The following is a 21,764-nucleotide window of genomic DNA, read 5'->3' as shown; positions in this document are numbered from 1 at the left end:
GATATATATACATAGATAGATAGATAGATAGATAGATAGATAGATAGATTGATGGTAGATAGATACAAAGATATATACATAGATAGATAGACAGACAGACAGACTGGCAGACTCTGAACTTGTAATCACTAGTAAATTGCCAGTCCAACAAAGACACATTAACCTAGATAATTAGTAGTCATTGAGCAGACATGGAAGAATAAAAGGACATGGACTCTTCCTCTTCTGCTTACTCTAAGTGTTGGATGATTTTTCTTATGTGGTTATTCAATGTTTCAGCTGCGCACATGTGTACTTACTTCATACTATCTGCCCTTACAAGCTGGGTGATTTCTGGTCTTAGTATGCCTGTCTGGAAAATGGAGAGAAAGTAGTGCCTACTGTAAAGGATCATGGTAAGGAACACATAACACAAATCTTAGCAAAGTTAGTAAAAGTTCAACCAGTAGGTGCTGTCATTGCTGTTGTCAATATTTTCTTAGTATGTATTTTCCACACTTAATGTTTTTCTCGTAAACCTGTCCTTCATGTCATTTGAATGACTAATCTTGGGTTATCCTTCAAAACTCAGCATACATGCTGAGTGCTAAGTCTTCCTTGATACCCATTTTTTAAAGAATATTTTATTTATTGTTTTTACTTTACATGTATGAATGTATTGCCTGCATGCATATAAGTGTACTCATGTCCTACAATGCCTGCGGAAGTTAGAAAAGGGCATTGGATTTCCTGGAATTGGAGTTATAGATAGTTGTTAACTGCCATGTGAGTGCTGGAAATCAAACCCTGGTCCTCTGCAAGAGCAGCCAGTGCTCTTAACCACTGAGCTGTCTCTATAGCACCCCATACCCGTTTTAAGAACCAAGGTCATTGAGCACTATACCTGTGTGCTTCCTTGGCTCCCTATAAGCCCACAGTACATTGATCCATACATTTGGTACCTCTGTCCCATATTGGAGTGGACCAAATTATCTATTATCAGACCTTATTTAGCTTTAAAACTAAATAGTGCTGAGGTGGGCACCAAATAGATAATTTTTAAATAGTATTTAAGGTGCATTAAACAACTGCTTTATGGGAAAACTAGTACATGTAAACATGCACTCCAGCATCATATTAATTAGCACTGAGAAGCAATGATTTGCATTTATCTTCCATAAGCACTGGAAAGAGGAATGATCCCAAAGATGTTCATCACAGAAAGTGGCCTGGGAGAGATGCTGGGGGCCTCTCATCTACTAGTTCAATAATGTGAGCACAATACCTGGTTTTCCCTCCAGGTAACTCAGGTGAAGCTTATTTTCAAGTAAAAAGTCTAATACAGGGGTTTGGGAGATAGCTCAGTGGGTAAGAGAAGTTGCTGTACAAGCATAAGCCTCTGAGTTCAAATCCCCACCACCCACATAAAATGCCAGCCATGGCTATGCATGCCTTTAACCCCAGTATTGGGAAACTGAGGTAGGAGGATCCCAAGAGCCCACTGGCTAAGCCTATCTGGAAGGCAAGCTTCCAGTTGAGGGACAGGCCTTGTCTCAGGGACCACATGCACTTTCAACCTGCACACCAACATGCATGTACCACGTACATACACAAACACAAAATACACCCAAATAAACAGTCTTACACAAGAGCAGGTGTTTTTTTTTACAAAGAATAGGAGGAACTTGCATGCATAAAAGTATGTTTCTTCATTCAGAAGGTATATAGAATTTTCAGCATTAGCCACTACAAAGTGAAGGTCACTGTGATCTAATCTGTACTTAATTTTATGTGTCTTACATTGGGGCTGGAATATTGGCTTTCCTAGACAGTGAGCATTCCCTTAAATTTTATCTTCTTTAATGAGTATTGGACAGCCTATGAATTCCCAGTCCCTTGGGATAAAAAGAAGAGAATTGAAAACCAAGAGCACTGCTCTTGAGCAGTTGGCTTCACAGTGTGGCACCAAAGACCTTGGGCAGTGCTGGTGCATAGTAGATACTCAATAAATATGTCTGGACTTAATGTAACCAATTATTTTCTCTCCAGAGATGAGATTTTGAAAAAGACGGAAGGCTTAATGACAGGTTTGGAAGTGCTGTATCTGTAAGAAGTTTAACTCAATTTATCTCTGAATGCGTCATGCAGATTACACTCCAACCACTCTGTGCCACAGTCAGACCCTCTTAAAAATAGAGTAATGATAATAATACATTTTATCTTATTCCCAGTGATAGTATCATTCACGCCTCCATTGAAGCCCAGTGGGAGGTTTAGCTGTGAGGCATCAGTCGCAGGGGGAGTCAGGTGCGATTATTGTAATGAGGACTCCACATTCAGAGAATGTGGAAAGGAAAACCTCCCATACGTGAAGCGATTTCTATTAAGATACTCCTATCAAATATTCAAGCTCTTCTTTATAAATGGGAGGGAATGAAAGGAGACTCTTCCAGGAGCAGATTATATGCGGCACAGGACGAAAGGGCACAAATATTTTATGACCAGTTTTGAGATGAAAGTGCAGTGCCTGCCTTGTTCACTGGCTCTTTCCATTTCTAGAAGTCTAATTAGATTGTTGGTTTAATGGTGGTAAGATAATTTAGTGGCAACTGAAAGCAACTATGTTAATGAGAAAGGGCATAGTGCTTTGGGTTTCCTGTAATTAATGGAGTTTTTTACAAACTCTGTTCCTGTGAAGTTGGCATAGTGAGCCCAGCTGTTAGGAGAGGGGCAAAGTCTTTCTTGCTCATTGCTGTAGAGATGGCCTCAGGCAATGTGGAGGAACTGTAATGATGGTCATTAAGAATGATCTTGAGTGGTCCAGGCAAGCTGTAGGCAGCTGAAGAGAGCAGAGACCGGAAGGAGGCAGGGAGAGACACTAGAGCGAGGCTCAGGAGACAGAAAGCATCACTTACTTGTCTTCCCATTCTACATAACTGCTGGAGGAATCCCAGACTGTCTCCCCCAGGGACGTTTTTCTCCTGCTGCTTACTCTGGAAAAGACCAGACAAGACTGGATTAGAATAGACTAGCAAGGACCTTTGTTCTTCATGTTGCCAGTAAAAAATGCAGTGGAAGGAGACTATAAATGACACCTGCTTGGCAAGCTGGACTCCTCCACCACTCAAGTAGAGCAGGAACTACATTGTAATTAAAGGATGGGGTACTGTGGAGTCCTCATTACAACACTTCAGTCCCTTTTAATTGGTCTTGGAGTATCTCACTCTTTTTCTACTTCCTTGTCTTCTCTGCTTTCCTAAAGAATCATATTATACGACTATCTTTGCAATAGAGCAGGGCTATCCCAACACCTATACTCAGGAGGCAAAGGCAAGAGGATCACTGCAAAGTCAAGGCTGGCCTTTCTAGAGGGAGTTTCAGGCTAGCCAGGGCTACACAGTGAAGTCCTGGCTCACAAACCAGAAGGGAGGAAGAGAAGAAAGGAGAGAGAGGGGGAGCTGGAAAAGTGGGACAGGAAAGGGAGGGGAGGGGAAGAGAAGGAGGGGAAGGGGGTTATACTTTGCTTTCAGTTGCTATGACGAAACACTCTGACCAATACCAACTTGGGGAGAAAAGGGCTTCTTGGCTTACATCTCTCACAGGTCACAGTTCATCACTAAGGGAACCCAAGGTAAGAACTCAGGGCAGGAACCTAGACAGGAGCTGAAGCACAGGCCATGGAGGAATGCTGTGTAATGGTTTGGTCCTTTGGTCAGTACTCAGCCTGCTTTCTTACACAGTACAGGACCACCTGCCCAGGGGTGGCACCACTCACAGTGGTGTGGGCCATCCCACATCTCTGAACAATCAAGATGTCCCACAGACATGGCCACAGGCCGGTCTGATGAAGGCAATTCCCCAACTGAGGCTCCCTCAACCCAGGTCTGTCAAATTGAAAACTAAAGCTATCCAGCATAATTTACCCCCTTGTCAATCTGACACTCAAGCATATCACCATTAAACACAAACTTCTAATTTCCAATTCCCAAGATCTCATGTTCATATTAATATCACAACATAAAACAGTAAAACTTTAAAAGTTCCACAGTCCTTTAAAATCCAAACACTTTAAGCTGGGCAGAGTGGTGCACGCCTGTAGTCCCAGTACTTGGGAGGCAGAGATAGGTGGATCTCTGTGAGTTCAAGGCCACCCTGGTCTACAAAGTGAGTTCCAGGCCAGCTGGGGCTACAGGGAGACCCTGCTTCAAAAAGACAAAAACAATCCAAATACTTTGAAAGTTCAAAGCTTCTTAAAAATCTTTCAATTTTGGGCTCCTATAAAATCAAAACAAATTAAGTACTGTTTTGTTTCAAAAGGGAAGTATCACATACTTGAGCAAAACCAAAGTCCAGCAAAGTAGCTCAAGGCTGGACATCTGGGATTCACTCACAATCTTCCAAAGGGCTTGGGCAGTTCTACTTTCTGGCTCTGCCATCCACCATACACTCAGCTTGTCTAGTAGGCTTAGGCTGGCTCCACTTCAGACCTGCCTCTGCCCTTGGTGGTTGTCCCATGGTCCTAGCATCTCTCATATGCTGGGGTCTCTAGTGAAACTGAGGCTGCACTTTCCCCAATGCGTTCTCCTGGCCTCTCAAGGTGCAAAGCCTCAGATTCTCTCCATGACCCCTTCAATCCTGGGGGTCTTCACTGCAACTGAGACTTCACTTTTACCAGTGGCCTTTCCTGCCCTCTCAGGGTGCCAAGCCACAGCTGCTCTCTGTGACCCCTTCACACTTTCAACACCAGAACCATGCAGGAGACTCTTACACATTACCAAGTCCTACTTCCAGCTTGAGATGGAAGCTTGGGCCCTCTGAACCACAGCTTCTATGTGCTGATCCTGAGGAAATACTTCCCAGAAGTATTTCCTGGTCTCTTGTTACTCACAGCTGATTTTTCAGCCCCAGCTAACCAGCATCAATTGTCCCAGTAAAACAAAGGTTTCACACTTAAGGGTGCTTGTCTCTTCTTAGTCACAGCTGGTTTTTCAGCTCCAGCCAACTAGAAACCACAGATTCTCAATTCAAACTATCATTCAAACAGCCCTGATAATATTTACTTCCCTTTGAAGCTTCACAAGCCAGGCCTCCATTGTCTACACCTCTTTCAGCAGAACTGTTCCAAGCTCCACAGCAACAGCTCATTAAACTCTAAGCACTCAAAGGCTTTTCCAGCCCAAAATTCCACACACTTCCACAGTCCTCCCAAAAACAACTGGGTCAAGTCTGTCACAACAATAGCCCACTCTCTGGTACCAATTTCTGTATTACTTTTCTCCTGCTATGATAAAACACCATGACCAAGGGAACTTATAAAAGGAAGAGTTTGAGCTTACCATTCTAGGTTCCAGAGGAATCAGAGCTGGTCATGGCGGGGAGGCATGGTGAGGTGACCAGAGCAGGAGCAGAAACTAAGCACTCACATCTTCAAGCAGGCACAGGAAGCAGAGAGCTACTGGAGATCCAGAAAGGTTTAAGAACTCTCTAAGCCCACCCCCAAAGATGTGCTTTCTCCAGCATGGCCACACCTTCTAAGACCTCCCCAAACAGGGCCACCAACTGGGAACTTGGAGCCTATGAAGGACATTCTCATTCAACCCACCACAAAGGGGAAGGGGGAGGGAAGAGAGAAGAAATGGGGAAAGGAGGGGGCAGGGAGAGCGAGAGGGAAGGAGAGGGAGGGAGAGAGGGAGGAAGGAAGGAAAGAAGGAAGGAAGGAAGGAAGGAAGGAAGGAAGGAAGGAAGGAAGGAAGGAAGTTAGTTGACTTCATCACTTGTTAGATGAGAGTCCTTCCATGGAAAATGGCTGACACTAGAGATCTGTTTTCATCTCTATGCAGTATGAGTGCTGTCACATATGAAATATTGCTGCCTGGTTTTTTCAAAACTGTTAGTTCCTTCCCTTTTCCCTTAGGGCCTGAACAATGCATTCCATTTACCTTGTATGGTCTAAGACCTGAGATACATCATAGCTGTAACAAATCAAAACCTTGAGTGCGAGTGGGAACCACCCACATCTCCATCAGCAAAGAGAAAGCATACTTCCTCCACTCTTCACCAGCCTAGATGTGTAATATTTATCTGTTGTTTTAATGGCCATTGGAACTAATCCTGTTAGTTTATTTTTATGAAGTCTGCTTTTAAAGGGACCCCAGGAACAAGATGAGTTACTTCCCACCACTCTGAGAGTTTTTCACCTATTGAAGAATGCTCTTGCCCAAGAAGTACTCTTCCTAAATACCTGTAAACTAATTGACACCAGATGGCCTTCACAAGACTTAGAAAACATAAGTTGCTACCAGTGGAAAGTCTCAAAGATAGTGAAGATACTAATGGAGGAAACTGAAATTGTGTAGTGGTCTCAGCAAGGGATATGTACTCTGTGTGACCTGCATCCAGACTTTACCCAAGAAAGAAGACAGAACCCAGAACAAAAGAGAAGCCTACTATTGCCTCTCAGTTCACAGGGGTTCCAGATCCACACCCCAAGTGGTGTTACTGGGTGCTTGGGTATAAGCTTCATTGCTCAAAAACATTCTTCCTAGAGATTTGGTTGCCCCATAATGCCTGAAGATATTTGTAGAAGACTTTCTTTACTTTGAAATCCAGTTTTGTCAGTGCTTAAGAATCTACAATCCTGGTATTTTTCTCATGCAACTTGCCAAAGTTAAGTCATTTGTGTTTTACATATGAAAAGTTCATTTTGTTGTGTAATTAATAGGAAGCAGACTTTGGAAGCTGATGATCCAGGCCCTTATTTATACTAGAGCATATGTCTGTGTTTTGTTTATGATTCTCTTACTCCATGCATTGTAACTTGAGTTTGTTTAGAGTAACTTTTCCTATAATTTGAGCTTCATGGTATAAGAGCCAATAACTTACAGTCTAAAAGAAAAAGGTGAAGGAGATTTTTCCTCTCTCTCAAACTGTCAAGTCTGAAATTGTGGAAAATGTAGCCAGGAGAGCATAAGGCCCCCTCCCCACAATACGCCATTATAATTTTTGGCAATGAAAAGAGCGTTCTTTGTGAAAACTGTGTGTGTGGTGGGGCAAGATGTATGGGAAATTTCAGGGCCTACTTACCTTTTCTGGGAACTTGAAGCTGCTCTTTTTCAAAAGATCCTTCTATCTCTCTTCGTTTCCCTTTCTCTCCCTCCCTCCTTCATTCTCTCTCACCCTATGTATATCTCTATAAAAGTTTATATGTGTGTGTATGTGTGTGTGTGTATAAATCCATATATAAAATCCCAGCACTCATTGATGTATATGGATATATATGGAGTTTTGTGTGTGTAAATTCTTCATGTCAGATGATAATATGAGAACTCATTGGTTCCATCAGTCAGCAGCTCTATTAAATATTAAAGGTACTTGCTTAGTGACTTGTAATGAGTTCCAAACTTGTTTTTGTCACTGAACCCAACTTCTCCCATGAAGTAGATTAAATATCTGTCTATATTTAACAATACTTTTGGTCATACTTTAGGGATCCTAAAGTTATGAGGAGGGTAAGAGAACTATTGAAATACATGAAGATCTCATTTTTTGGATCTCCCTCAAAACATCCCTTTGTATCCTATGTACAGATTCTGTACAAATATACTGTGAGTTCTGGATTAGGATATATCTGAATTAAAACTGATTTCAATTTAAGGAAGTTGGCTGAGCTCTGTGCTAGTCACAAGGAGAAGGGCACAGAATTCAAGTGTCTAGCTCAGTGCTAGGCACAACGTGGACTCCTTCAATATTTGTTCAGAGAATGAATGAGAACAGCTCATGGTTCTGGTTCCTTTAGGAAGACATGTTATAAGAAGAAGGGCAAATACAGAGTAATCCCACAATCCAAGCACAGGACAGATTATGCGAAGTTATTAATGAGGTGCTGGCAATGTAGAGGGAAGCAGAAAGATAAACTTAAGCTGCCAGGGACAGCTTTCAAGAAGAGGACTTACTGAGAGTTTTAAACCTTGGGCAGGATGTACTAAGATATAAGGTGCTAACAAAAAGCCTTAATACAGGGTTGGAGAGATGGTTCAGCAGTGGTTAAGAGCACTAGCTGTTCCTGCAGAGGACTCGGTTTCAATTCCCAGCACCCACATGGTAGCTAACAACTCCAGTTCTAGGGGAATCTGACACCTTCTTCTGCACTCCGCAGACATTACATGACATGGGTGCACTTACACACATGCAGACAATACACTACTACACATAAAATAAAGATAATAAATAAAATATTTTAAAAGCTTTAATACTAACTGGGAATGATGGTGCATGCCTTTAATCCCAGCAGTCAGGAGGCAGAGGCAGGTAAATCTCTATGAGACCATGGCTAACTGGGCTACAGAGAGACCCTGCCTCAAAACAAGAACAAAAAACTTTAATACGGAATTATAAATGAATTCCAGTAGAAATCTGGAAGCACTGGAATCACTCTGAATAGTATTTTGTGTCTTCTTTTTTCCTCACTAGGACAGGAAATTTGCCTTGGGATAAAAGAAAAGCGCAAGACTTTTCCCCCTGTCTAACACCAGACATAATATCCTCTCTGACACTTGCAGACATAATAGAACTGGACACACACCTGTAGGCAATGCAAAGTTATTGTTTCTGGGCTTCATCCATCATCCCATAAGCAGAAAGACACAATATGGGAAAATCTAAAGCAATTGCGTGCAATCGATTATTGTTTTTATGATGAATACAAAGATATTTTATTGTGTAAATTGATGTTTATTTTCTTAAAAAGCTTCAATAAGAACAGCATGCATCTGGGTTACTTGAATCAAGCCCAGAAGAGTTAAAGGGGGCAATCATTAACTTTGACAGTATTCAACCCTTTGAAAAACAATCCCTTAAAATCTGGGAAATAAAATGAAGATTAATGACACTAAATACTCTCACAACAGATGATCAGAACCAGTAAAACTAAACTTTTCAGATTTAAATGGAAGGGTTGCCATTATGCTCAGAAACTATTTCTTCATAGCGATGCCCAGGCTTTAAACATATCTTAAAGCTAATTGAGGCTTCATTTAAAATGGGCCAATAGTGTGGATACTATTGAAAATATGTAGGTTTTTAAAGTGTGGCCTTCATTAGCATAAGTGCTGTACCTTCTGATTTTAGAAAGTAACCAATTCAGTGTTTCGTACTAAATACCTCATATATATGGAAAATTTGGATTTTCTTTTTTATTGAATTTTGTGAATTTCATACAATATACTTTGTGTTTAAGATTCCTTTCCCCTTTCTACCCCCACTTGTGTGTGTGTGTGTGTGTGTGTGTGTGTAACTAAGGCCTATAGAGTCAAATTTGTGTCCCCAAATGTCCTTCAGTGTGGTTCTGGCCCCTGGAGCCTGGTTAATCTACCAAGAATCACACCCTTAGAAGAGACTGACTCTCCCCTTCCCAGCAGCATCAGTTTCCAATAGCTGCTCAGGTAGGGTTGGGGTTTCTTACCCAGTTTCCCATGTCTGTGCTGGGATTTTGTTTGACTTGAGCTTACATGGGTCTTGTCCATGCTGGCACCATTGCTGTGAGTTCATATGAGTAACTTCCCAGCTGTCTGGACAATTCTGGTTCTCTATGATCATCTACCACCTGTGTCTCTTATAATCTTTTCTCCACCTCTTCCATAAAGATCCCTGAGGCTTTGGAGGTGGTAGTTTGATATAGGTGTCCAATTCTGAGATAATCCCTCTGCAGTCTCTTGTTCTCTGCACATTGGCCAATTGTGGGCTTCTGTGTTAATCACCATCTGCTGCATAAGGAAGCTTCTGTAGTAAAAGATGAGAGCTGCATTAAAATACAGGTATAATAGTAAGTCATTAGGAGTCACTTTAATACTTTATCTATTTAGCAAAATAATAGTATTAGGTTCTCTCCTATGTCCTGTGGCCTGTTCCTAGTGCTGATATCAGTGTCAGCTATGGGCTCCTTCTTATGAAATGGACCTTAAATACAGTTAACTGGTTGGTTATTCACATATTTGTATACCACTATTGCATGAGAAGTTGTATCTTGCCAGGCCAGTGTTGTTGAAACACGCAAGATTCACAGCTGGGTAAGGTTAATGATTAAGTTTTTTCTTCTGGTAACAAGCATAGCACCTTCCAGCAGTATGAAAGATAGCCAGTAGAGATGAAGCTTTGAAGTCAATACCAACTTGATTTCTCCTTGCTTTTTCTACAACTCATGTATGCAGTGTCTTCAGCAATAGGGTCTTACTGTCAAGTTCTGGTGGGTAACCAAGAGCAAGGGTAATAACCAGTATTGTTTGTGGGTCTATGGAACCCCTTGTCAACAGCTTCCAAAGAGGAAATCCATTCCTGGCATTGGGCTTTTACTTTGCTAACTTATGGTTTCTAATAGAAACAATGCCCCACTTTTATAGGGTAACTCTTTCTTATCTCCTTTTATATGGAAGCCGCCCCCTACAAAATGGATGTGTATAGTCATATCCATTCTGAGACTTAATCTGCATTGCAGCAAACAAAAGCCAAAGTTTATTGAAATAGCATGGGACTAAATGGTCCTCTCATTTTCCTCAGTTTATAGTTGCTGTTTCTCTGAATTCACTACTTAACAACAGCCTAGGAAGCCACTCCAGACTCTAGTAAACATTACTCTCAGAAAAGCTCCCATACTTTAAGGACTCTTCTGTTCATCCATGATAGGATATCTGGAATGTATCCCACAGAGTTCTGGTGAATATTCTTTGGAGCTATATAGTCTCCTCTTTTGCTCACTTTGATCTCTGAGCCCTCTTCCTTTACCAGCTTTCTGGGACCAACCAAAACCTTGCTACATTTCTTAAAGCATTCCTAACAATGTTCTTAGTAGGCTCAGCCTCTCTCAAGTGCAGTAGTACTGCCTTTAACTGCCCAAAGACACAGGTTTATTTTCCAACCCCCAGACTCATGAATGATTGGTATTATGTGACTGCAGTCAAAGTCAAGGATTCTGAAAACCTAGGGGCCAGAACTTCAGTATTGCTTACCCAAATAAAGGATGCCAGCCTCAAATTTCATTCGAAAAGCTCTTCATAGATATAAAACTCTTCTTGACTGCTATGAAATTTCCTGCAAATCCGTGATGAAGTAGAGAATGGAAAGATAACTCTCATTCAGGCTTGGACTGTAGGAGTGTTGAGTTACTTTCTATTACTGTGATAAAAACTGACAAAAACCAAATTGAGGAGGAAAGGTTTTCTATCATCTTCCACTTAAGTTCATCATGAAGGGAAGCCAAGGCAGGAACTCATGGAAGAAACTGAAGCACAGACCATGGAGCATGGAAAAGTGCTGCTTACTGGCTTGCTCCTCTGGCCTGTGCTCAGTCACTTTCCTATACAACACAGGATCACAGGATCACAGGATCTTATACAACACAGTGCCTAGGGGCAGCACTACCCACAGTGGGCTGGGCCCTCCCACATCACTCAACAATCAAGAAAACGCCCCACAGACATGGCCACAGGCCAGTCCAATGGAGGAAATTCCCCAATTGAGGCTCCCTCAACCCAGGTGTGTCAAGTTGGCACTAAAACCATCCAGCACCAAAGATATACCCAGAGGGACTCAGGAGCCACTTAAGGAGATGATCGGCAGAGACAGGAGCAACTCTCCAAACTGAAGACTGTGAGCCAAAAGATCAGGAATGCAAGGATGAGGGGAATGATCACACACAGTGAAAAATGGGTGAGAAAGAGGGCATTCTGTGCTCGAACCCGAGCCCCACGTTGGGCGCCAGCTGCGGCTGTCCATCTGGTCTGCCTTCACAGTCACCACTGCTGCTGCCTGATCCCGGACCTCAGGGCTGGTGAGGAGACTGTCTCAGCAGAGCAGCTCCCACATCACTCAGCAATCAAGAAAATGCCCCACAGACATGGTCACAGGTCAATCCAATGGAGAAAGTTCCTCAACTGAGGTTCCTTCTGCCAAGGTATTTCAAATTGACAACTGAAGTCATCCAGCACAGGGAGTTTACAGTGTATCGGGACTCACCAACAAGGCTTCTACTATGGAACAGAAACTGGTCTCTTAGATTTGAGGGCTTTGAAGAGCAACACATGTCTATCCTCAAGAAGCTTTAGTGCTTCTTAGCCATGAGCTCAGAGAAGGTTAAATACTAATAGAGTGAACAAATTCTATAGGAGTTAAGAGAGGGGGAAATCTTTAGGTCTGTAGGCTCCAAGGATTTTGAACCTGTATTGATATCAGTGAGATAACTTTGAATAGGCATCCCACAAAAATGCATATTTAGAATATGCACTTTTGAAAGCACAAGCTTAAAAAGGCTGAGATAATACTCATATAAATGATATTCTTAAAATCATTTTAAATTTCATTTAATTTATATCATTGAAATAAAAATATTCTGTTGCCACTAAAATTGTATGCCAACTTTACAGTTTTAACAATGTTTTAAGAAAAGCAAACTGAGTATATTAGTTACTTTTCTGTTGTTGTGAGAGACTACCGTGTCCAAGGCAACGTATAGAAGGAAGAGTTTATTGGGACTCATGGTTCCAGAATGTTAAGAGTTCATCATGGCAGGGAGGGATAGCAGGAAGCCATAGGTATGGTGGCCAAAACTGGAAGTGAGGCAGGATATGAACCCTCAAAGCCCACCCCCAGTGACATACTTCCTCCAGTAAGGCCACACCTCCTAAACCTCTCAAAGTAGTACCATCAATGGGGACCAAGTATTCAAATATTTGAGCCTATGGAGACACTCTCATTCAAACTACCACACTGAGTTTACATGCGTCTTAAAATTTCTTTTAACCAGGAGTGGTGGTACACATCATTAATCCCAGCACTCAGTAGGAAGAGGCAGAGGCAGGCATAGCTCTGTGAATTTGTGGCCAGCCTGGTCTACATAGCAAGTTTCAGCCAGCCTGGGCTTTGATTGTCTCAAAAGTAAATAAATGATGAAAATACAATAATTATTTTATATTTTAACACTCTCAGTAATGTAAATTGAAGATCTGAGTTCTGTTCTTTCAACATTTCTTGTTAGTTAGTGCAGGTTAATAGGATATTTCACATAGACTAAGGCTCAAAGAAAAAATGAATTATTGTGCTTAAATCATAACCTTTTCATTCTCACATCAATTAAACAAGGCTTGTTTTGAAACATGACTGACCATCTTCTGTATTAATGAGTAGATGGTCTTGTAGATCAGAAGGCAATGCACATTTTTTGTTTTGTTTGGTTTTGTTTTTGAGACAGCGTCTCCCTGTATCCCCAGCTGGCCTGGATCTCACTATGTAGACCAGACTGGCCTTAATCTCACAGATCCGCCTGCCTCCGCCTCCCTCCCAAGTGCTAGGATTAAAGACATGTGCCACGATGCCCAGCGGCATTGTACCTTTTAATGTGTTCAAATCTCTGAATGCCTTCATTCAGAAATTAGTTCTGCTTACAAGAACTTTAAATTTTTTAGATTTAAGGGGGTTTATGGGTTATATCATTTTCTGCAACAAAATTGCTAAACAATGGGTAAATTTCCAATCAACTACCAAAAATGCTCTTTTTAGAGTGTGAATTTCTTTGTTAAAGCAGTTACTCTCTGACCCACGTTACCCTACAGGAACATTAACTGTTTTATGTGTGCTTTAACAACTATTAGGTAACATTAGTCACAGTGCATGGCTGCACACACAAGAAAAAAATATAAGTACACTTCAAACTCTTTTTACTTAAGAAACTTGTGAAATTCCTCTTTGTAAAGAAGTCCTTTTATACAGTTTGCTGTGATGTGTGAAATGTTTCATGGGTATTCTCTGTCTTGTTACAAAGTATTTTGCTTTCGTCTTTTTGTTTAAAAGTCATGTCTTTATAGAATTAACCTGAGGGCTGACCTACAGTAGCATTTAGAGTGCAGACCTTGATTGGTACCACTTGAATGCAATGAACTGGTAAGACGTGTTGTTGACCCCTGAATGCCTGTGGCCTCACTTTGCCAAAGTGTGACAGACGATGCATCACCTTATGTACAGGCCAAATGAAGACATCACTGTGGTGCCATATATAATGCATTAGAGTCATTGATTTAGTTCTTTCTTTTTAGATAAAATATCAGTAATGTGAATACAAATTATTAATGTTATATTCCTACAACCAAATAAGTAAACTTGCTTCCTCTTTGGGAAATGTGCAGTGGGCATGATACCAAGGGCGGGGGAGAACAAGGCAAATTTCTAAATGCTTAACATCACCAATACCTACAGAAAGCCACAGGCAGATGCTCAATGGCACTTGCTGTTTGATGTCTTCTCCCACTTCAGATAAGCAGAAACATGCGCACAATTACAAAGCCCGCTGCTTCATCTCTGCATCAGGTGCGCTATCTACTGTGTGAAACAGGAGCAGCATAAAAGACCAGGAATTCCAGACTGTTACAGCTGAAATAGGGTGTTCTTTCACAATAAACTCCCAAACTGGTCATATTTTCAAAGAAAGATCAAAGTATAAGACAAATTTAAGAATAAAAATAGAAACTGTGCTTCATCATGGCAATCCCCGTTTTCTTTTTCAACAAGTTAATTAAATTTGTTCTCTGACAATTTCATATGTGTATAATGCATTTAAATTACTTTCACCACCACCCCTGTCATCTTTTGTCTCCTTCTCACCCCTATCAGTTCCCCCTTCGCCCTACAATTCCCTTTCCCACAATCATGTCTATTTATTTGTTTGGTAATCCATTCAATTTAACCAGGGTCCTCTGCCTGCTGATGCTTGGCGGACTCTTCAGTGGGTACATAAATGAAGACAATGATTTCCCCTCTCCCAGAATTTGTCAGTAGTTCAGCAGGGAGAGGTAGAGCCCCATGAGCCTACTTCCCATCAATGACTGGCTGTTGACAGGTCCAGTCCTGTGCAGACCCAGTGCAAATAGCTGCTGTTGCTGTGAGTTCCTAGTTGTAATGCTTTGTCATACTCGGAAGGTGTCAGTTTTGTGGTCTTTCTCCCAGTCATCTAGTTCTTACGTTCTTTCTGCTCCCTCTTCCTCAGTGTTCCCTGAGCCTTAGGTGGTACCAGTGTCTTATTTAGGGCTGAGCACTTAACTGTCCATTTCTCTTGGCACCTTGAAATGTCAAGGTGCGTTCACTGTTGTCCACAGCAGAGAGGCTTCTCTGAGTATGGTTGGGAGCAGCAGTTGGGGTAAACATAAATACTGAAAAGGTAGTTTGACATTTCTGTCAATTTAACTAGACAGTAGGAGGAGGTTCCTTCTCTGGGGCTTATGACTTCTCCAGCCATATGTTTTTTGTTGTCGTTTTTGTTTTTTACTGGGTTTATAGTACCAGGCATGGGTTCCTCCTGTGAAATAGGCCTCAAATCCTATCAGTGAGTGGTTGGTTACCCCCATAACAGTTGTAACTCATAATTCTAAATTACTGCTCTAATAATGCTCAGTGCTCTAGTACTTTGGATATCCACAGCCATCCATTCGTTCCATGCCTTGCAGGGGCCCTACCAGAAGAGGTAACTCCTTTTCTTTTTCAAAAGAGCTTTTGAGGCCAGGACTGTAAGGGTTAATTTAAATTCACAGGATGGAAGAAAAAATTTTACATGGCAAAGCAGGTTGCCTCATACTTCCCATTAAAAAATTCAAGGCAGCATTAGGACAATAAGAGATCATTACTGATTCAAATTCAAGCACAAACCACAGAAACTTACCATTTACATTGGAAAACAAGAGAGAACTGAATTCTCTTTGACTTACGTGTGCTGACCACACAGTGTCTACCAGATCATGTTCTGCTGTGTGAGTATGCATATGCTGAGAACTTAGAAAGTTCAGGGGAAAGGTGTGGGTTTTGCCTACAATGGACTGTCTAACACACATCAGCCCAAAAGTCAATTCATGCTGAAGCTCTATTTAGTAATTGATGTTGTGTTCCAGCTGTTTCTACCCTGAAAGACAACTCAACTCCAAACAGAGCAGTCTTCCTAAAATTCTACCCCACCTCTCTTTAAGACCATGCAAACAGCAAGGAAGACTCCGAAGGACTCCAGAAATAAATCTGCTTCCCACCAACCCACCCAAATCTGATTTGTAAAACTAGCTGTGTCTTATCTGTGTGTAAAATGTAGTCTACCAACATTAGCACCAATTTCATGAGAGTCTTCTATATATACCTAGCCTTCGTAGTTAGACCTTGACTTGGTTCATGGTGCTTATACTCATCTGTATGTCTATTTACAAAAAGCACTGATAAACCCATTCTTCTTTTACCAGAAAAGATGTGGGGAAATCAGCAAATGCTGATGAGCCAGTTCTCCAGCACTGGGACTAAAGAGACATTCTAGGTCTGGACCAAAACCAGCTTAACCATGTGCATGACAGTTCTGGGGATCTAGAAAATGATGTGTACTGCAGAATTATAAAGAAATAAATTTGCATTTTGCCTGGGCCACTCATAATTATTCCTTAAGTTTAACAAATAGCAGGCAAGATATAGGACAATTATAGGAAAGACAGCAAATATGGAATCGATCTTTGCAGCAAGAGCCCAGAAATTACTGTCCAATAATGAAACAATTTGAAAGAAGAAAAATCTGTAAACATTTAGAGAGACAGTGAAATCATAAGCAATGAGGAGACAGATTTGTGAATATCAAACCCTGCCAAGCCCGACATCCTCATCTCCCCACACTAAGATTTTAAATTTATTAGACAAAAAAATGCATTTTAGAAAGTCACTCCTAATTTCTAGAAAGAAATTGATAATGAACGTAGGAAAGAATTTTGACAATCTTTAAATCCTGAAGGAAATTTCATGAACACCTACTTCATTGGTCCATTGTAACAAACGAAGGGTACAGAAGCACTAAATGGCAACATGACTGTTGACCTTCATTTGTACAAGGTCATATCATTTGTGCCATTCTAGTCTTCATCCACAGGAACACTGACTCTGAACTGAAAGTTTGGGTAATAAGCATGAGAACAAAATACGATTCAGATGTTCAGCACATGTGGAAAAACTAAATGTTATAATATACAAAAGAAAGGAATATTAAGATGTAATACCTAAAGTCATGAATAGAAGTCAGCTCACTCATATGTTGTGATTGTCACAACATAAAACAGAAGTCATTCATTTTTCAGACAGTTCAGCCAAAAGGGCAGCAGTCAGAGTGACGTTCTAGAAAAATGGAGTATTTCTTATTCTTCCAAAACTATTTAGGTTAAAAGAGCTCCTTCCCTAAGATTCCGAGAAATACCTTTTTCCCACTTATTCATATTTTTTAATGTTGTTTTATGAAAAATGTCAAGCATATCCCAAAGTAAGCAGCATAGCGTTATTGAACTGTGTATACCCATTACAGAGCTTCAAGTGTTGATTCTTGGTCATGTTTAATCAATATCTCTTGCCACTTCCCCCTTTCCTATTTTGCAGCCAATTTCTGTTATTACCACATTACTTCACCCACAAACATTTTAGCATGCATTATTAAAAGATAGTCACTGAAAAATGGAACGTTGATCTTGACACAACCATCACACTTAAGAAAATTAGCAATAATTATATCAATAAGTGCTCAGGCCATGTTCAATTGAAAGTCTATTTCAGAATCTAACAATTTATTAAAATTGATATTCAAGTAAGATCATCTTATATCTTCAGTCTTATTTTAGTTTCTCCTTCTACTCACCCACATTTATTTTTTTGAAGATAACCACATTATTTAGCTATAATTTTTAAGAACCCTTGTTTTTGTGACTGAATCTCTGGGTGTCTTCTGTCCTGGGTATGTCAAGGTTATTTAGTCTACAGCTGTGCTGCCCAAGAAGTAGTCACTGGGCACATAACTATTAAAATTAAAGTAAATTATTCGATTTCTGAATCATATTAGCTACACTTTGAGTGTCAGTTGCCATTTATCTCCAGTAAGCCAGTATGGGACAGTAGTGTAGACTATTTTCTTTTTCTCTTCCTCCTCCTTTTCCTCCTCCTCTACCTTCTCTTTCTTCTTCTTTGCTCTGCTTTTCTGTCTGCTCGTTATTGAGACAGTATCTTCTATAGTCCAGCTGACCTGGAGCCTCCATCTCCCAGGTGCTATGATTACAGGTGTGCAGTACCACACTGGGCTTAGACAAAGGAAGTTTCAACATTCCAAAAGTTTCTGTTGGGTAACCCTGCTTTGGATGTTTGTAACATTGGAAGAGGTGGCTTTAGAGAAAACTAAATACTGAAAACTCTTCCTTCAGCAAGTCTTTGGTTCACAGTTGATTTCCCTCACAGTGGTCACTGAAAACCTTTTCAGTTGGACACTGGAGATGAAGTAAAAATTCAAAGAATATGTGTTTTTAGATTCATGTAAATGGTAATTTTACAAAACCTTTTGTAGTTTGCTTTTTCATTCAATTCTTTTTGTATATTTAACCATATTGATTTATATATAAAATCTCCACTATTTTAATGTTTCATCATTGGTTTGCTAGCTTTCAATTGGTGTTTATGTTGCTTTCATTCTTTGATAACATTCACTGAGTTTCAAGGGAAACACTTGTCTTTTGTGTCCTTTTACCAAATGAGTGAAGGAGGCATTCTTGACAAGTATTTGCTAGGGTACTGAGCCCCTGTCCTAAGGCTGTCCAAAGTGGTGAGGCCGATTTATACCCCTGTCAATAATCTGCAAGTATTCCAAGTTCTTGTTATTACCAACATTAGATTGTTTCAGACTTAATTTTTACCAGCTATATATCCACACTCATGTAATGAAAATACTAACATGTAAAAAGAAGGTAAGGGAATAGAGGATGTAACAAAGACTGTTCACTCTAGGTTTTCTTTCTTTAAAATAAAGTACCAAGCAAGGGGGCACATCTGTAATCCCAGCACACAGGAGGCTGAGGCAGGAGGATTATGAGTTCAAGGCCAGCCTTGAACTATCTATATAACAAGTTCATGTCTCAAAAAGTATTAATTAAAATAAATAAATAAAGCAGTTAGGACAAAAGATTAGCATTAGTTAAATGTGAACGGTGGGCACAAAAGTTGCTTATGCTATTTTTAGTACTTACTATTTGGTGGGCTTATACTGTCATACTTATTTCATAAGCATTTTAATGCAAAGATTTAATCAAAATTATTCAAATGGAAAAATATCGTATGAGGCTGTCTATTAGGTTTCGGTTGACCTTAGTTTAGTTTAGAAATTTGTTTATTTACTTAATTTGACATTTCATTCTAATAAGCAGGACACTCTATTGATTATATTTACCCCCTTGTGATCTTCAGCTCGAAAGCATTTCTGTCAAATTCTACTGAGATAGAACTAACAAAATTACTTTATACCATGTTGTATTATACGTCTGCAAAATTATTTTACATTTTTTGTATCCTGCATTAGAGACCATCTAGCATTTTATAACTTGGTAAATGATATAAACTAAAGAGCAGGTAAGTAACTACAAGTGGATCCTATATTTAAGTAATGTCCATTTTATGGCATATTTCTGATTACTTTCATTTATTCAGGCCCTCTGTGGATAAGGTACATCGCTTGTCTCGGTCAGGGAGGCCTGCTAATTCTTAAGATCATTATATTTCCAGTAGTTGCCTTAAAAATCCAAACTAGAAATCTTTCCCAGGTTTTAACTAGAAGGCAGCAATGATTAGTTTGATTTGTCAGCACAGAAACAACTTTCAATTCCGTCCATTCAAGAGGCACCATGCGAGGCCCTGTGAGTGGTGTAAAACCACACAAGCACTGATCATTGAGCACCCTTTTCTTTTTACAAGACTAACTACAAAAGTTTTATTTTTATAGTCAGAAGCTCACTCCGCCTTTGTTCTATTTTGATCTTTATAACTTATTTTAAAGATCGCTCAGTAGTTATTCATTGCTCAGGCAGTCTGGCTGACCTTTGGCCAAAAGCAGTGGCAGTTTGACCTGGCCTATGGAACTCGGAGCTTCCCACTCCATGAAGCTAGTGGCATAAATAACTTCAAATAAAACCCTCCTGGTGGTCTGTGATGGGCACAGCATGAGGGAGAAGTGGGGCGACATGGAAAGAATAAAGTGGGAGTACCCAAGAAAAAGTGAGAGCAGCAGCCAGGTGTTAAACGTGGTTTTTTTCTTCTCTTTAAGATATTTATTCTCTCTGCTGACAGATTAAAAAAATAGTATTGGGAGGCACAACAAACAGCATAGTGAAATGAATATATTCTCTTTAGACTTAAGTCTTTTAAGTGGGCTCCTTTGGGGTTGAACACTTAGGGAAAATCATAACAGCCAAGAATTCAGTGAGGAGACCCTTGAGCTTGCAAAGGACCCGTGGCCAGGATAAAGGATGAACAGTGTGCCTGGGTTCGTGTGCACATATCCATGCACGTAGGTGTTTGCTTATGCACAGGTATGTACACATGGGTCTGCTCATGAACAGTAACAGGAGAAAGAATGATGGAAGGGTGAAAGGCTGGCTATGTCTTGAAGCCATTCACACTTTACAGTGTCTGAACTTCAAAACAAAGCAGTTCTGAAGGTCATTTAGTGGCACAATGCAGGACTTCCTGAGAAGTTAGGCTCATAAAATAGAGGCGCATCTGGCCACCAGCACATGAAAAGAGCTCTTTGCAAACAACTGTTCAGTGGGGGAAGTGTAAAGATTCAGAAACACGTGGCGGATATTGCTCTTGAGTTTCCCAGGGGGTGAAGGTTATGAAGAACTTGGTTAATTGGACATCATCAGGCAATCTGACAAGTCCAGAACTCTGGGAAAATGTTGAGAGATCATGCCATTCCAACTGGAGTGTCCAGGCATAATTCCCTGGGAGGTGGGGAGGGGTAGAAAAAGTAGTTCCCTTGCAGCTGGAGATCTAGAGATCAGCTGGAGGACTCCTGCAAGATGTCAGTGGTACACCCATATGATCAGACTCCATGGTGTGGGCTGTATACACTCTGTTCGTTCAAGGTCAAACAAAGAGAAAGTAGCAACTAATGCTAAGTTGAGTTGGGCTAAATTTTTTCTTTAATTAAAGGAATAGGAAAAGTGGTATAAAATTAGTACTTTAATTCTGTCCATTGCTTCTACTGCTCCAAAGCCAGTGTGAGCTCCAGTTTCCCCATCTTTAACATAGTAGGGGGTGGGGAGTCAGATTGTGTGTGGGAAAGCCTGTATTCCCAGCACTCAAGGAGGCTTCACGATCTCGAGTTCAAGGAAGCCTGAGCTAAATAAAATAGGGACAACTGTGAGAATTGAAGTAATTCATTGTACATATAACATTCAGTCAATGTTTTTTCCTTAAGGTTTTCGATTTTAATAGAGAAAATATAAATACTGGGTACTGAGTCACATCCACAGGTTTAAGATTAAGCTGCCTTCATCCTGAGCTCAACTTCCCTTCTCTTTCCTCCTGCAGCTAGCTCTTCTCTGAAGAAGCGATTCAAGAGGCGGGAGATCGAAGCCATCCAATGCGAAGTGCGGAAAATGTGCCACTACACCAAGATTCTGTCCACCAAGAAGAACCTGGACCACGTGAACAAGATCCTGAAGGCCAAGCGACTACAGAGACAATCAAAGACAGGCAACAACTTCGTCAAGAAGAGGCGAGGGCGGCCCCGGAAGCAGCCCACCCAGTTTGATGAGGACTCCAGAGACCAAATGCCAGTACTGGAAAAATGCATTGATCTGCCCAGCAAGAGAGGCCAGAAGCCCAGCCTGAGCCCGCTGGTGCTGGAGCCGGCCGCCGGCCAGGACGCGGTGATGGCCACCATCGAGGCGGTCATCCACATGGCCCGGGAGGCGCCCCCGCTG

General features: G+C 40.9%; 1 protein-coding gene across 1 annotated transcript in view; it reads left to right on the top strand.

The window, feature by feature from the left end:
• Setbp1 (SET binding protein 1) overlaps positions 1 to 21,764 on the top strand; it is a 400,094-nt gene that overhangs the window by 373,245 nt on the left and 5,085 nt on the right. The window contains exon 6 of the mRNA XM_008825920.2: positions 21,370 to 21,763. Within this exon, the coding sequence (XP_008824142.1) occupies positions 21,370 to 21,763 (394 nt within the window). The remainder of the gene's footprint in view (positions 1 to 21,369; position 21,764) is intronic.

Source organism: Nannospalax galili, unplaced genomic scaffold (genome assembly GCF_000622305.1).
Source record: "Nannospalax galili isolate Female #2095 unplaced genomic scaffold, S.galili_v1.0 scaffold169, whole genome shotgun sequence".
Lineage (NCBI taxonomy): Eukaryota > Metazoa > Chordata > Mammalia > Rodentia > Spalacidae > Nannospalax > Nannospalax galili.
Note: the sequence above shows the minus strand (reverse complement) of the source record. Positions and strands in the feature narration are given on the sequence as shown.